Source organism: Eptesicus fuscus, chromosome 15, assembly GCF_027574615.1.
Source record: "Eptesicus fuscus isolate TK198812 chromosome 15, DD_ASM_mEF_20220401, whole genome shotgun sequence".
Lineage (NCBI taxonomy): Eukaryota > Metazoa > Chordata > Mammalia > Chiroptera > Vespertilionidae > Eptesicus > Eptesicus fuscus.
Window position 1 is genome coordinate 61,494,198 of NC_072487.1, and position 17,439 is coordinate 61,511,636.

Consider the following 17,439-nt stretch of genomic DNA (forward strand, 5'->3'; position numbering starts at 1 on the left):
TTGTGTGAGCTGAAGTCTGTACACTTAACGTAGGATTCACTCTCCCACACCTAGATGACCACTCTTATGGATTCAACTTCATGGATTCATCATTGGGAAGACATGCAGGTGTCACCTGCAAGTAAGGGGATTAGGACCCTGTGGTTTATCTGGCCTCTCTAATCTATTTTTAAATATATAAATTCTCCTAAAAAGCCCCAAAGCATTTTACTATCTACCAACATCCAAAGCATCTGACTATGTATGCCATAAAAATAATCTGGTTCCTAGGCCTTAAAAACCACACAAGCACAATTCAATAGAAGACAGGACAGCCAGGCCCAACACTGCCCCCAAAGCTCAACTGCATAACTGCACAACTAATTAACAGCTTTTGACCAATAATAATATCTACTAAGGTGCCTTCATTGTGCTGAATAACTTATGTGCATATTTCATTTAATGTTCACAATAACTCAACTAAATGGTATTATTTTCATTTTTCTAATAAAAATCAAAGGTCCAAAAAAGCAAGTAACTCACCAAAAAGCAAAACTAGGATTTGAACTCAATTCTAACTCCAAGTGGCAAAATCTTAATCACTATGCTATTGCAAACATGCATTCACATTTAACTAAGACTTAGGAAGATAATGCTAACTAGAGTTCTTGAGACTTTATTTGTTTAAGTAAATTCCCCTGAAATACTGGAGATGGTAAGAGTGATATTGCATGGACTAACAATGGGATTCGAAATGCTACAACCCAAAGAGTCCTCATCTGGCTTATCTTAAGGAATCAAAAATTTACTGAATGCATGTTTTGACAGAATTCTGAATCAGTAATATCTCAGACCCTAAGAATTAACACTGTTTCTCAATATATAAGCAAATTCAAAAGACCCATATAGAAATAAATTATAAAATAAAATTTAATTCTTTTCATTCCATTTTTACACAGTGCCTAAAAATAGAATAAAATGTATTTGTTTTTTAAAATGTTATTTAAAAAAGTGATAAGACCCCTCAAGATTCATATCAGTTTTAACACTTATTTCCAAAAGAAAAAGATTACAGTAATTTCTGCAATTTGCACCACTTCAAGTAAAAATGTTAAGAAACGATGGAACAGTATCAAACTGTAACTAACTAAATCAACATGTAGAAGACTAGGAAAGTTTATAATAGAAAATACTTTAAAATATAAAATGTTAACAAAATTTGAGTTAAGTTACTTACTTCTTTATACTCATTGATTAGCTTGGTGAGGCCATTCAAAAGCATTGGACCTAATGGCTTAATCTTGATTTCTGGACAACTTCAAAAAATAAAACAACAAACACACACACACACACAAACACAAAGCAAGATAAGACTCTCATAATTACATATATTTTCAGATACTTAAAATAATTAGAAACAACTGAAATAAATTAATCTAATAAAATCTGAAATTTTTAAAAGATTAGCAAACATGATTTCTTTCTAGATAAGATATATTTTAATCATTTGATCACTCCAACAGTTTGAAAACTTTATAGTCAAACTAGAGGCCCAGTGCACGAAATTTGTGCACAGAGGGGTGTGTCCCTCAGCCCAGCCTGCACCCTCTCCAATCTGGGATCTCTCTCACAATCCAGGACTGCTGGCTCCCAACTGCTCACCTGCCTGCCTTCCTGATTGCCCCTAACCGCTTCTGCCTACCAGCCTGATCACCCCCTAACCACTCCCCTGCCAGCCTGATTGATGCCTAACTGCTCCCCTGCCAGCCTGTTTGCCCCTAACTGCCCTCCCCTGCAAGCCTGGTCACCCCTAACTGCCCTCCCCTGCAGGCCTGGTCACCCCCAACTGCCCTCCTCTGCAGGCCTGGTCCCCCCCCAACTGCCCTCCCCATCAAGCCTGGTTCCCCCCAACTGCTCTCCCCTGCAGGCCTGGGTCCCTCCAAACTGCCCTTCCCTGCCGGCCCAGTCGCCCCCAACTTCCCTCCTCTGCCAGCCTGGTCACCCCTAACTGCCCTCCCCTGCTGGCCTGATCACCCACAACTGCCCTCCCTTGCAGGCCTGGTCCCTCCCAACTGCTCTCCCCTGCTGGCCATCTTGTGGTCACCATCTTGTGTCCACATGGGGGCAGCCATCTTGTGTGTTGTAGTGATGGTCAATTTGCATATTACTATTTTATTAGATAGGATAGTTTGAAAAACTTACGTTATACAAATGTGATGCACGAATTGCAGAGATAACGTTCTTAATTTGGAATTTGTATTTGTACCAAAAAGTCCATCATACACCACCTATGAGAAAGAAACTAGTGGTCAAGAACAACAATTAATAAGAATAGAAATTGACTATTCTCAACTATTAGGACTCAACAGCACATCTTTTGCACTACACCTTACTCTTCCAAAACTAATGTAGTTCTTTTTAATATATGTATACATTTTAGCTGATAAACTTAGGAAGCCAATCAGTAATCCCAATCAATAGTCTGTGGAGTGACAAATATGATGGCTGATCTGACTGATCTGACAAGTCTGCAAAACTTTGGGGTCTACCACTAGGAAGTCACATAGAGTTCACGCTGCCATGGGCCACCACCCTGCCACTCCACGCCACACAGAGGACACTAGCAGATGAGATCATTTTGGGGGAATTAGGTTTCTTAATTACATATAGTCATTCAGAACAAGTTATACAAAAAGCGTCATGGGAAATATCGAAATTAAAGCATTCTAAAGTGTACAGACAGGGTATAGGTGCTCCATGTATTATGTAGTCATGTCTAGACAGCAAAAATATATAGTAGATGAGGACTGTAGAATATCCAGAGGGTTGACATTAAACATCAATATCAAAGAAATCTAAACTCCTCAAACTCCTACTTTTTATGGGAAAGATAGTCTTACACTTCAAAAGAAAAAATCCCTCATACTATTTCCTGAAACTATTAACAGTATTCTGACCTTACTTAATAATAACAAGTGACTGGACATACTATTGAGCATCTGCTGTATAATCAACACTCCACAAGGTACTGTGAGATATAAAAAAGATAAGCATTGCTATCAGGGCACTCAATCTTGTTAAGGAGTCAAGTACATACATTTAAAATGACAGAACAGCACAGGCAGTGTGGCTCAGTAGTTGAGCATCAACCTATGAACCAGGAGGTCACGGCACATGCCCAGGATATGGGCTTGATCCCCAGTGTTGGGTGTGCAAGAAGCAGCGGGTCAATGATTCTCTCTCATCATTGATGTTTATATCTCGTTCTCCCTCTCTCCCTTCCTCTCTGAAATCAATAAAAATATATTTAAAAATAAATAAAATGACATAGAACAATATATAATCAAGTGCTACATTTGAAGAAAATTAATGTGATAATGCTATATTATATAGAATAATATGGTCAGATAATAGAAGCAAAGGATTAATTAGAACACTGTTTTGTGGGGGGAAATAAAATTCATGCTGCACACATATGCAAAGAATTGTGTGAGTTTCTTTCATATGTTCAAAATCAAGATGAGGTAACATGTGTCTAGTTAAAACTATTGGTCTCTGGTAAGAAGCTACCTTTAAAGGTTTCTGTGATTGACAGATGGAGAAAAAAGGGGTAGGGCCAACTTTGTAGGAGAATAGTAATCCATCATTAGAAATGGGAATATTAAAAAAGGAAGAATGTTTACAGGTGATGGACAGTGAGTTTGTCTTTGAATGTACAAAAATTTAGGACCTATTTTAAAGACATAAAAAACTACAAATAAAGTGTATACCTACAGGATGGCTATGAATATTTTGGCACAAAATTCTTGCTGCTTATTATACAATGCAGTGTTACCACAACCAAATTTTCTGAAACCAAAATTATCAAGACACTGTCTGGGAAACAGTACTTGGAAAGTGAAATGGAAGCAGCTCTGATAATTTTATGTTTCTCTAGAGACATATAACAGGTACTTGAAATTAGTAAAATATTAGGGTACCAGATACTGGGAACAAAAGTTTTATCATCTAGAAGGAAGAAGTAGCCACTTAAACAAATAAGCCTTCCGAAGGAGAGACGCTAAGAAGTCTACATCAACCTACCTCCTGAAGATCCATTAACGCACTTCTTTAAGTAAAGAGACATAAAAGTTGTAAACAGGCCGTTTTCTCTGGAAAGAACAAATTACCTGAATGTTAGCTGGGAACGTTTCTGCAGCTTGTCTGGAACGAAGAAGATGGGGGACAATCTTTAACTTGACTCTTGTACTGACGGGGTCCCTTTTCAGCTCTGGCTTCAGAACTGCTCCCTGTCAAAAATATTTTGGATTATAACTTACCATTTCAAAATTACTGTGAAGTGAAAAAAAGTCATGAGAGAGCATCTAAATCAGTGATCTCAATCTTGTTTCAAAATCCCTTTTACACTCTTAAAAAGTTACTAAAGATTTCAAAGAGCTTTTGTTTATAGTGGAATGCCTACCAATATTTAATAAATTAAGTTAAAAGTGATATATTTTAAATACTTATTCACTTAAAAATAGTATTAATAAATCTATTACTAGTATATTTTTTCATAAATAAAATTTTTAAGAAAAATGTATTTTTCAAAACAAAAGACTGTACTGACAGAGTGGCATTATTTAATACTAGAGGCCCGGTGCACGAAATTCATGCACGGGGCGGGGCAGGGATGTCCCTCAGCCCAGCCTGCACCCTCTCCAATCTGGGACCCCTCGAGGCATGTCCGACTGCCCGGTGGGATCGGGCCTAAACAGGCAGTTGGACATCCCTTTCACAATCCAGGACTGCTGGCTCCCAACTGCTCGACTGCCTGCCTTCCTGATTGGCCCTAACCACTTCTGCCTGCCAGCCTGATTAACGCCTAACTGCTCCCCTACCAGCCTGATTGCCCCTAACTGCCCTTTTCTGCAGGCCTGGTCACCCCCAACTTCCCTCCTCTGCCGGCCTGGTCACCCCTAACTGCCCTCCCCTGCAGGCTAAATTGTCCCCAACTGCCCTCCCTTGCAGGCCTGGTCCCTCCCAACTGCTCTCCCCTGCTGGCCATCTTGTGGTCACCATCTTGTGTCCACATGGGGGCAGGATCTTTGACCACATGGGGGCAGCCATCTTACGTTTTGGAGTGATGGTCAATCTGCATATTACTCTTTTATTAGATAGGATAGAGGCCTGGTGCATGGGTGGGGGCCAGCTGGTTTGCCCTGAAGGGTGTCCCGGATCAGGGTGGGGGTTCCCTTGGGGCGTGGGGCAGCCTGGGCAATGGGCCTGTGGTGGTTTGCAGGCCAGCCACGCCCCCTGGCGACCCAAGTGGAGGCCCTGGTATCTGGGATTTATGTATCTTCTACAATTGAAACTTTGTAGCCTAGAGCAGAGCTAAGCCTTCTGCTCACTCCTTGGCAGCAGCCATTTCGGTTGGGATTTATTTATCTTCTATCATTGAAACTTTGTAGCCTGGAGTGGAGGCCTAGGCCGGCCAAGGTGTGCAGAAAGCTTGGCTTCCTCCATCGCTGGGGGCAACCCTAGCCTCCTGCTCTCTCCAGCTCTGTGGCTGCAGTCATTTTTGTTGGGATTTATTTATCTTCTATCATTGAAACTTTGTAGCATTGAGTGGAGGCCTAGGCCGGCAAGGGCAGGCGGAAAGCTTGGCTTCCTCCATTGCCAGGGAAACCCAAGCCTCCCTCCTGCTCTCCGTGGCCACCTTGGTTGGGTTTATTTGCATATTCGCTCCTGATTGACTTGTGGGCATGGCGGAGGTATGGTCAATTTGCATATTACTCTTTTATTAGATAGGACTTTCTGTAAATCTCTTCACTGTTTACATTAACAGTAGAGGGCTGGATTCTTTTATCTTCTGCATTAAATCTGTTGTGATATGTTGTTTCAGTTAAATAATATTTTAAAAAAACAGCTTCACACAAATATGGATGGAAAAGTGGAGATAATTTTAGACTTTTCAGGTAATTGTGGATACTCTATGATACTACACCAAAATCTGATAAGCATTCACTTGTTACAGGTGAGCTGCCATTTGGACTTGAAATCCTTGAACTTTTGCATACTCGGTTATACTAAACCCCTCTGGTCTATCTAAGTACCCTTGTATGCTTCTGTAACATCAGAGGTCATCTGGAAAATACTGACTCACTTACTGTAAGCGTATGTTGCATTATAAGACTTCCAGAAAGGAAAACACCACCACCAATCTCATCAGAAAAGTCAGGAAGTTCTGACAAGTTATCAAGCTCATTCTAATGAATACACATTTTCCAAAATTTGGTTTTTGCTTAAAAGCTCAATTTTTATCAGTGCCAATAAATCATGTTGTTTTTCTTGAAGTCTCATTTTTTTTTCATTTTAGAGAAATATCTGACAAGCATGTGTCTCAACACCCACAGTTTTCCCATCTACTCTTCAGATAAAATAATATTTACTGCTTCATCAGATATTCTTAAGTATAGCTGAGTTTTATTCTTTTTCTTTTTTTATATGTGAAGAATAGAATGTCTGCTAATATCATTTAGTGACATAGCTTTGATTCATGCTAGGACCCCAGCAACTGCACCTACTGTTGCTTTTGCAGCATCAGTTCAAATATCAACAGTCAAATTTTTATTTTTATTTTTTTTAATATATTTTTTTAAATATATTTTATTGATTTTTTACAGAGAGGAAGGGAGAGGGAGAGAGTTAGAAACATCGAGGAGAGAGAAACATCAATCAGCTGCCTCCTGCACACCCCCTACTGGGGATGTGCCCGCAACCAAGGTACATGCCCTTGACCAGAATCGAACCTGGGACCTTTCAGTCCGCAGGCCGACACTCTATCCACTGAGCCAACCAGTTAGGGTAACAGTCAAATTTTTAAAAAGCAGTAATTGCTTGCCTTCATGGACCCCTAAAAATCTCTCTGTGACCCAATAAGGGTACATGGACCACACTCTGAGAATCACTCATCTAATCCAACCCCTTCATTTTTACACAAAGAGCATGAGGCCCAGAGAAGTTCTGTGATTAGTCAAATCTCTCCTCCACAGTACATTTATTATGGCAGTCACTGGGGGTAGGGGCAAATCCGAATTCCCAATTAATTGTTCTTTCTGCGATATCACACGCAACTGAATCTAACTAGAGCTAATTTTTAAAACAACTCTTTATAGATTAAAAATAAGCAAACAAATAATCCCTGTCTGGGTTTAGACTTGGAACACTTTCAAACATAACTTATGTTATTAAGCAAACATTTTACTATAGGCTTCAGAAGAACCTACCTATTGCTCTAGATCAGTGGTTCTCAACCTTTCTAATGCCGCAACCCTTTAACCCTTTGCACTCGCTTGCTTTTTTCTCGATTCCTTTATTCTAATGCTAACCATGTCAAGTCACACTCGACATCCGAGTGCAAAAGGTTAATACAGTTCATGTTGTGGTGACCCCCAACCATAAAATTATTTTCGTTGCTACTTCATAACTGTAATTTTGCTACTGTTAATGAATCGTAATGTAAATATCTGTGTTTTCCGATGATCTTAGGCTCTACAGCAGCGGTTCTCAACCTGTGGGTCGCGACCCACAGGTTGAGAACCACTAGCAGGGTCGCCTAAGACCATCGGAAAACACAGATATTTAAATAACGATTCATAACAGTAGCAAAATTACAGTTATGAAGTAGCAACGAAAATAATTTTATGGTTGGGGGTCACCACAACATGAGGAACTGTATTAAAGGGTCATGGCATTAGAAAGGTTGAGAACCACTGCTCTAGATTCTAGACCAAGGGTCAACAAAGTACAGCCCATGGGCCAAATCTGGCCCACCATCTGTCTTATTAAGGCCTGTGAGTTCAGAGTAGTTTTTACATTTTCAAATGATTTTAAAAATCAAAATAATCCTATGTAATAAAGAGGTAATATGCAAATTGACCCTCATACCCTCACACAAGAAGGCTGCTCCCATGTGGTCAAAGATGGCCGCCACAAGATGGCCGGCAGGGGAGGGTAGTTGTGGGCGAACGGGCCTGCAGGGGAGGGCAGTTGGGGGCAATCGGGCCAGCAGGGGAGCAGTTAGGCGTTGATGAAGCTGGCAGGGAGTGGTTAGGGGGTGAACAGGCTGGCAGGCAGGCGAGTGGTTGGGAGCCAGTAGTCCCAGGGATCGGCCTAAACCAGCAGTCGGACATCCCCCGAGGGGTCCCAGATTGGAGAGGGTGCAGGCTGGGCTGAGGGACACCCCCTGTCCCATCCCCTCCATCCCCCCAGTGCACGAATTTCATGCACCGGGCCTCTAATATTTCATAATATGTAAAAATTACATGAAATCCAATTTCAGTGTCCCTAAAGTTTTACTGGTACACAGTCATGCTCGTTAAGTTGTGTGTGGCCTACGGCTGCTTTCACCTATGTCAGAGTTGAGGAGTGGCAGCCTCACAACCACATGGCCAGCAAAAGCCTTAAATACTGACAGAAAAAAGTTTACTGACTCCTAATCCAGACATTATTTAAGCACTTGAATTGAGAAGACCAGATAAGGTAAACTAAGTCACAAGGAGATTTTACTCTACCTAGACTAGCATGGCTTAAAACTATTATTTCCTATAGCACAGGTTCAGCTTAAATAAAAATAAATAGGAAAACATGTTCAACTACATAGAGCTCATGTAACAAAGTACTTTTTATGAGGATGTGAGAAAACACAAAAACAACCCACCTCTTTTGTCTTCAGTGGTATATCGCCAAGGTATACTTTGTACATCTTATTAATGATGGCAGGATTATTCCAGTCAATCAAGCTACAGAAAGTTTCAACACAAATTGTTAAAATTATTATTTTTCTCCTACTTCAACGATTTCAAAAAATGATAGCCCCAATATTTGTTACCAAAAACAAAAAGTTAAAAACACTCAAATGAAATGGGCAACTGACATTATAGAAGAGAAGAAAAGGAAGGGGATTAACTTCATCCAAGTTTTTAAACAGAAGGGAAAAAGTCACTTTTTCCACTTTGATCAGTAGATGAGTTCCAATGGTTCAATTTGGTACCGCAGCACCAAACACTAAACTGTATTCACTCTCAGGGCCCATGCCATGGAGCAGTTCCAACAGAGCACAGCTATCCTACCCTTGTTCACAGAGCACTGGGGCACTTCTGTTTAACCACTTGGAAATTCCTCACGAGGAAATTCAAAAGTAATGAAGAGGGTGACCAAGAAAATTTTACCCACTCAAGACACAACCCTAGGAAGCTTGCAGCCCATTGCATTTCTCAAATATCGTGCCACTATAATTCCCAGCATCTTCTTCCTTATTTATCAGCACACACTTGCAGGTTTAGCATCTAACCCTTTAGTCACTAAGACAAATTCCTACTTGGGCCCCACAATAAGGTGAATTAGAATATCATGTGATTGGTGATTGGCACCCACTCTCTGCAGCAGCTCCCAGTCATTTTATAAACCTAGTTAATAATGCAATCTTGCATTTCACTTGATTAGCAAGATTTAACTACACTATCTTCCGCCTTTGGATATTGGTTCTGCTTTCAAGATATGCTCTATTTGTGCAAACACAAATTATCCTGCTGCTTTGAATGCTTTTCTAATCCATCGCTTCTTTCCTAGCTTGTCAATTTGCCTCTTCTTTGGATATCAACAATTCCACTTCTTCAAACTCATTCTGTAATTATAGCTTAGTTATTATTCACCTACATCTTTCCTCAGCTGATGACTACTAACTAATCCTCAAGCTCCACTATTGTTTCTCTTTTATAATACTGTAGGGTTTAGAGATTTTTGACAAAAACACGTTAGGAAAAAAAAAATGTAAAAACTTAACAGTGGTTAACTATTAGGGATAATTTTCACTGTTCCTTTTACTTTTCCTCTTGGCATCTTTCTAGCTTTAGTTTCCTGAGTAAATGTTTGTTTTAAAAATTCAGAAACATAGAAAATAAAATTCCTTACAATGTGCACCATATCCCTCCTCTACTCCTTTTCAGTAACCACTAACTTTGCTATGTATCTTTTTCTAGACTTCTTTACTATGCATGTAAAATAGGTGGGTAGGTATGGCACGTAGGTAGATTTTAAAGAATAGGTCAATAGATGCATCACTTGAAGAGATACTTTGGAATATTTGTTAAACAAAATGAAATATTTTCTACATAATGTTCTCAACTTATTTTTTTACCTCTCAACAATGTTATATTATTTTATGGAAAAATGCATACACTTAATAGACAAAACCAAAACTAATATTTAATACATCTGTATTTCCAACAATCCAATCTACCATATGGTGTAAAGAATGGAGCCAGTTCAAACACAATGAAAAGTTTTAAAGGAAAGTATTTTGATACTTCAAAACCAAATAAATTTCTTGAAAGAGGTATCAGGAAGATATAGTTATAAGCAGCATGAAGGAATTTTAGACTTGGGGAGAATGTTAAGAACATTCTAGTCCAACTTTCTTATTTCACAGAGTCCAAGGCCTGGCAAGGTTAAGTGAGTATTCCAAATTCAGAGAATCAGCAAGAGGCACTCCTCCTGTATGCTACTTCACGTGCCCCTTAGTGGTAAGTCATTCCCAACCACCATCACACACAGACATAGTTAGCTTATATATTTCAACAAACAAACTATAGATACAATGAGGTTATTTTCCTTATTCTGTTACACCTACTTGTATCGTTTCTTAGGAAAGAGAAAACTACAATGCATGGAACCTTTATAAAGCTTTATTTCCTTATCCACATTCAACTGTCTTTTAGCATGTTATTATACTAAACATTAAAATAACTTTAGAAAAGAACTATTCTGTAATTTGATTTTTTTCAACCATCTTCAATTTTTTTCTTTGCACATGTCATTTTTAAAATCAGTGCACATAACATTTTGTATTCTGCTTTATTAATTAGCCAGTACTTGGAGACAATTTCCATACTGCTTTATTATTTTTATAGAGGCCTGGTGCATGAAAATTCATGCACACGGCGGGGGGCGGGGGGTGTCCCTCAGCCCGGCCTGCCCCCTCTCACAGTCTGGGAGCCCTCAGGGAATGACCTACTGACCTCCCTCTGCAGGAGGCAACCCAGCCAATCAGGGGAAGGTGCCACCCCCATAACCCTGCCACTGCCGGCCACCACGGCTGCCTGCCCTCAGCCCTCGCAGCTGCCACAGCTTTGTCCGGAAGGGCGTTCCAGATTGCGAGAGGGTGCAGGCCCAGTTGAGGGACCCCCCTTCCCCCCCCACCCCCCCCGCGCACATAAAGTTCGTGCACCAGGCCTCTAGTTATAGATAATTACCTGGCAGATATATAATATTCCATATAGATACACACCAGTTCTTTAAATTCATTACCTAGCCAAAGGTCTCACTTCTTATCGGAATATTCCTAACCCCTTCCAGTTTTAAACTACTTCTCCAAACAGCTTTTCTTCTTTGTCTGATACAGAATTCTGCTCGTAAGCAAGCTGTCCTTATTACAAATTAGTTATATTTCATAATCTCATAAACTGAATGTTTCATTACATAAAATCCTAAAAGAACAAATACATGCTGAGCAATTTAGAAATCTAGCCTCTTTCCAATTCTGAGAGTTTAAAAGCAATGTAGTTTAGCCCTGGCTGGTTTGCTCAGTGGATAGAGCATCAGCCTGCAGACTGAAGGGTCCCGGGTTCAATTCTGATCAAGGGCATATGCCTGGACTGCAGGCTCAGTCCCCAGTAAAGGGCATGCAGGAAGCAGTCGATCAATGATTCTTTCTCATCATTGATGTTTCTCTCTCTCCCTCTCCCTTCCTCTCTGAAATCAGTAAAAATATATTTAAAAAATAAAAATTAAATTAAAAAATAAAAGAGATGTAGTTTACCTTTGCTTGCTTTTCAATTCTAGGTCTGCTGCCGTTGCCACACTGTGGCGAGTGTCACTCGAAGCAATCACCAGGTGGAGAACAGCCTCGAGTTCAGGCACCTGCTCAGCTTCTATGAATTTCACGATACCCAATTTGCACTGTGGATAAATGGAGGGAAGGAGAAACAGTGATCACAGAAACAAAAAACACCAACCAAAAATACTGTTTAACATTATCAGTATGGCCCTAAACCAAGGATTAATAGTAACAACAGTAGCAGCTCCTATTTAGCCAGGGACTATACTAAACCATACATAGTCATGATTTCATTTAATCCTCACAATCTATGAGGCATTATTATACCCATTTTTCAGATGAGGGAATTGAGGCAAGGCTTAAGAGATTAAGACACATAGTTAACGAGTGATGAAGGCGAGATTCAAACCCAAGTCTCTCAGATTCCAAGACAATCATGATACACAGCCTTCCTACTGGGATACACAGCCTCTCTAGAATGACAAAACCTTGAAGACAATTAGGCTACACAGCCTCTCTAAAATCACAAAACCTTGAACTGAAGTCCAAATTCTGAGCCTCCAGGTAAGAATGGTGGTTTATTAGAAATACAGTTCATGGATATAACATTCCAAAAGGAACTAAATTCACATTCATTGAGTTCCACTGTATTGTTAAAAATATTAATTCTTGTCCTCAATATACTGACATTCTGAAAACAATCTGATTTGAAATGTACTCTAGTCAATGCAAGTGAATTTCTATTCAAACAGTATTCAATGTAAATAACTGGCTAAAATGAAAACCAGACTAAAGAAAGATTCTGCTTAGAACTTCATGTAATGTAAAACAGCTATGAGTCTCACTAAAAATAAATATACCTGGTAAGTAAAACTTTATGTTTACCTGAAGAAATCAGTTATATAATAGTTCTTATGCATATGAAATAGGACTGATACAAGTATTTAAAAGTATTAAATGACAAAGGATGCAATTTAAAAGGTATATAAACATCATAAAAATGCCTGCCTTCCCTCCTCCTGTAATAAGAGCTACAACAGAGAAGAGTCAAACATTTACGTAAGCCATAAAAAGGACAGGTATGAGAGTCAAGCACACAAAAAATGTTCAAAGAAAACTAGAAACAATACTAATGTCCATCAATAGAAGACCACGTGGCTTACATGTAATTAAATTATATACAGAGAATAAAAGGGATGGCATTTTTTTAAAACTTGATATACTGTTAAATAAAAAATATGAACTACAAATAATATATGATAAGTAAAAATGTATAGTAAAAATTGTATTTGTGTGTACACACTCACATACACACACAGAGCATGAGAAAGTAGGTGGCAGGATTCCGGGTAATTTTTAATTTCTCTTTATAATGTTTTGGACTAACTGAATCTTTAAATTATCATTATTTTTATCAAAATAAAAGCTGTTTATCTGGAAGAAAATATGTAAAACAAAAGAGATTTAAAAATTAGAGGAAAACAGCTTTCATCCTGTTCCTTCCAACCCTAAATTATGAAGCTGACCAAAGGCATACAGAAAACCTTAGAAATTAGAAAAGAATGACCAACATCAGACTGCAACTTAATGTTAACAATTGTTCTCCACCACTTACAGCTTTAGCCCTCACACAGACCTAGATTCAAAGCCTAGTAGAAGTGAGACCATGGTGAATCTCAAAGCCTTTTACCAATGGAAGTAACAATTTTTATACCTCATCGGTTGCTGTGAGGATTAAAATGAGATAATGAATTCAAAGTACTCATCAGTATAGTGCCTGTCACATAGTTCACACTCAATAAAGAGTAGCTTCTATTACTATTTACCTTTATTTCTTACTTACATCATGGCTTAAGGAGAACAAAAAAATCCATAAAACATGAAGTAAATCTAATTTAACATAGCCCTCACTGAACAAATCATTCTATAAATTTGAGTGGCAAGAATGTCCCACTTGCCTTTTCCCCTCTCACTGGAAAAGTTTTGACCAGTGGTCACTCACATCCCCAAAAAAGAAAAGGATCGAATCACTTAGACTGCCATGGAGATAAAGAAAGGATTGGAAGACGAACCCATGTTGCTTGAATTCCAAAATAATTACATACTGATCTCATCTGTTCTTCCCTGAGGTGCCTGATGACACAGACACAGTGAGGCACCTTCTCTGTAGAGCACCAGTCTTTTTAAAAAGCTGCTCAGAGAACATCTGTGTCCTGTTTAAATCCAGAATAAAATTCTTAATGCCATTTTCTTAAATTCCCAGGAAGAAATATAAAAGGGAGTCATGCTTTCTCCCATATTGTCACTTCTGAGTACAGGTTCCTCACTATACACAAAATGTACAGCCCTAAAAACACTAAATAATGTAGGATAATTTGTATTTTAACTGCAGCAAAGCAGCTAAATAATTATTAAACCCATAATTTAAAACTAAAGTAAAAGAAGTTAAATATACTCAATTCAAAAGTGGGCTGTATTTCATACTTGAAATATGTAAGCAATATTAGAAACGCTGAAGAAATCCCACTCCTCCCTTTCCCTGGGGCTTTAACAAGTAACTGTCATGATGAAGAGTACACATCACATCAACTGCTCCTTCAAACACGTTTCAATAGAGAGCCTGAACACACTGTGTGGCACATGCCTTCATGGACTTCACAGGGGTGCATGTTCAGGGGTAAGTTGCTTTATGAATAAACAATATGTGATACCTGTTCCAACTGTTCAGGTGTCCATGGGTTATCACCAATAACTCGTTTAGCTGCATAAAAGCTCATTCCTGGGGGAGGCTGTGGTATGCCAGAACTTCCCCCACTATTTGAAGAAGAACCCTGTGCTGAAGATGAATTTTGGCGACTCTGGGATTCATTTAACACATATCTGGAAAGGAAACAGAAATTTTACCCCTCTCTATTAAAACACATACAAACTCATGCATATATAATACACTCACTTATATACCTTCCTCTCACAGAATTCTGCTAGAAGAATAAACACTTAAAAGTGAAATTTCATCATAAAGAAAAATGTTAAAGGTATCTAAAAAAGGTACTACATCTTCAGCAAATTGACCATAAGAGTACATCTGTTCAACTTGGTTACAAATAAAATATAGTAGGTTACCAACAATAAATATATTTTGTTCATTCTCAATCTATAAACTATTGTTCTGAGAGCCACTGTGGACCCACTGCATTTTGAGTTTTTAGTTGACAAATACAGAGAAATGTTTGTTGACTTTGGGGGGGATAAAAAAAAATATATTGCTTTATAACTCAAAGCAGAGAATATTTTAACAGCCATTTCTATTGCTGTTAAGTTGCAATTCACCTTCAATTCTCCTTGAACTCCTTATGTCCCTACATTACAAAACCTACTAAAAACACTTAGCACACAAGCACATAATGTTCCCAAAATAAAAAAGATCAAAAAGCTCAAAGAGGAAAAAAAGAATCAGCTTTCCCATTGTATATTCAAAGCCCTTCACAGCTATTATTTATTTAATTTATCATCCTATTTCATTTTTAGCTTCTATAGATTAAAAATGAGATTTCTGGTAAATTCATTTCGATCCAATTGAATTGGTATAACTCATCTACAAAATTTCTATGTGAAAATTAATTCAAGTTCCTTCAGACTCTAAAAGTATATGCTAACAAATTATCAGACCAAATACTAAATAAAATACCTATTACAATAAAAACTAAAGAAAACAGTCAGAGCTTGATGGCATAGTAAATTATACTTTACTAGCTGCCCAGTGCACAAAATTCATGCGGGGGGAGGGGTCCCTTCAGCCCAGCCTGCACCCTCTCCAAATTGAGACCCCTTGGGGGATGTCCGACTGCCGGTTTAGACCCGATCCCTCTCACAATCAGACATCCCTCTCACAGTCAGACATCCCTCTCACAATCCTGGACCGCTGGCTCCTAATCACTCACCTGCCTGCCTGCCTAGTCACCCCTAACTGCTCCCCCCCATGCTGGCCTGATCGCGCCTCACTACCTCTGCATGCTGGCCTGATTGCCCCCAACTGCTCCCTCCCTACCAGCCTAGTTGCTCATAACTAACCCCTTCCCACTGGCCTAGTCACCCTGTACTGACCCCCTACCAACCTGGTCGCCCCCAACTGCCCCCCTCTGCCAGCCTGGTCACCCCTAACTGCCCCCTCCTGCCGGCCTGGTTGGCCCAACTGCCCCCCCTGCTGGCCTAGTTGCCCCTCACTGCCCCCCCTGCCGGCCTGGTCGCTCCCAACTGCACCCCCCCCCCGCCAGCTGGTCGCCCCTAACTGCCCTGCCCCCCGCCAGCCTGGTCGTCTCTTACTGGCCCCCACGCCGGCCTGGTCGCCCCCAACTGCCCCCCCTCTGCCAGCCTGGTTGCCCCCAACTGCCCTCCCCCCCCCCCCCCCCGCTGGCCTGGTCACCCCAAACAGCCTGCTGTTCAGTCATTTGGTCATCCCTCACTAACCCCCCTGCCAGCCTGGTCACCCCACACAGCCTGCTCTTCAGTCTTTGGTCGTCCCTCACTAACCACCCTGCCGGGCTGGTGGTAGGCAGCCATCTTGTGAGGGCGTAAGGGTTAATTTACATATTACCTCTTTATTATGTAGGAGGATTACTTAAATGCCACATTCATTCAATTCCTAAATTCATCTTTTTAAATTAAAAAAAAACTGTTAAGGAATCACTATTTTTATACAAACTAGGCAAACTCTCAATGATAAGAAAAATGTGAGGAATCACTGGCTTGGTACATTATGTAACTAAGTCAAATTTGGATTTCACAGTTTATTTACCAAAGCCATCATCACCTGCCAAATCTGACTGCCTCCTGATATAACAAATATAAAAGGAAATTTTCATTTATTTCTAAATTATAGCAAGACTGGTGGCAATAAGTAAATCAATCAATAATTACTGAACAGCTAACACTGTACAAAACATCATCCTAAATACAAGAGAGAGGAACACCAGGAGGGGTAAGATTGAGTCTCTGCCATCTGTAGCAAGTTGAGACAATAAGACAATACATGTCACAGTCTGACATGTTGTCAGATGACATAAGAAATGATATGACAGAGGTAATGGAAGTGACAGGTAGAGGTTAGTAGAAGTGTCTGAAGGTTCATAAAATAAAGCCAACTAAACTAGAGGGGTAGGAAGAGAGCAAACTGTAGAGGAAAGAAGCCATACAGCATGAATTCTTATGTCTAGACTAATATGGAGGCCCACATGTCAAGTTTAGAGTGTATATTGTAGTTTTAATCAGGAAAGAAACATAATGAAACCAGTATTTGAGAAAAATATCTGGCAGCAAGACAACCTAGAAAATAAGCTGAAGCAGATCATAACTAGGGCACCAAGCCAGGGACCAGACCAGGCCAGGGACCACTCTTGACTTAAAGGAGCTCCCAAGCTATTAGAGAAAATGGACATGTCAGCTATGCAATAAAAACACAAAATGGCAATGCGTATAGATGGGTGATTACTGATAAACATAGCTGACATCTCAGCTACTTTGAGATGCTTTTTCAAAGTGGATTTTTGGGTGTTGTTTCTTCCAGCATTTCCTTCTTCTTTTCT

General features: G+C 39.7%; 1 protein-coding gene across 2 annotated transcripts in view; it reads right to left on the minus strand.

Moving 5' to 3' along the window:
- ECPAS (Ecm29 proteasome adaptor and scaffold) overlaps nt 1–17,439 on the minus strand; it is a 98,815-nt gene that overhangs the window by 46,802 nt on the left and 34,574 nt on the right. For both annotated transcript variants that reach the window (XM_054727050.1, XM_054727051.1), the window contains 6 exons: nt 14,569–14,737; nt 11,840–11,979; nt 8,681–8,762; nt 4,149–4,268; nt 2,182–2,267; nt 1,217–1,295 (listed from right to left, as the gene is read on the minus strand). In XM_054727050.1, coding sequence (XP_054583025.1) covers nt 1,217–1,295; nt 2,182–2,267; nt 4,149–4,268; nt 8,681–8,762; nt 11,840–11,979; nt 14,569–14,737 — 676 coding nt within the window. The remainder of the gene's footprint in view (nt 1–1,216; nt 1,296–2,181; nt 2,268–4,148; nt 4,269–8,680; nt 8,763–11,839; nt 11,980–14,568; nt 14,738–17,439) is intronic.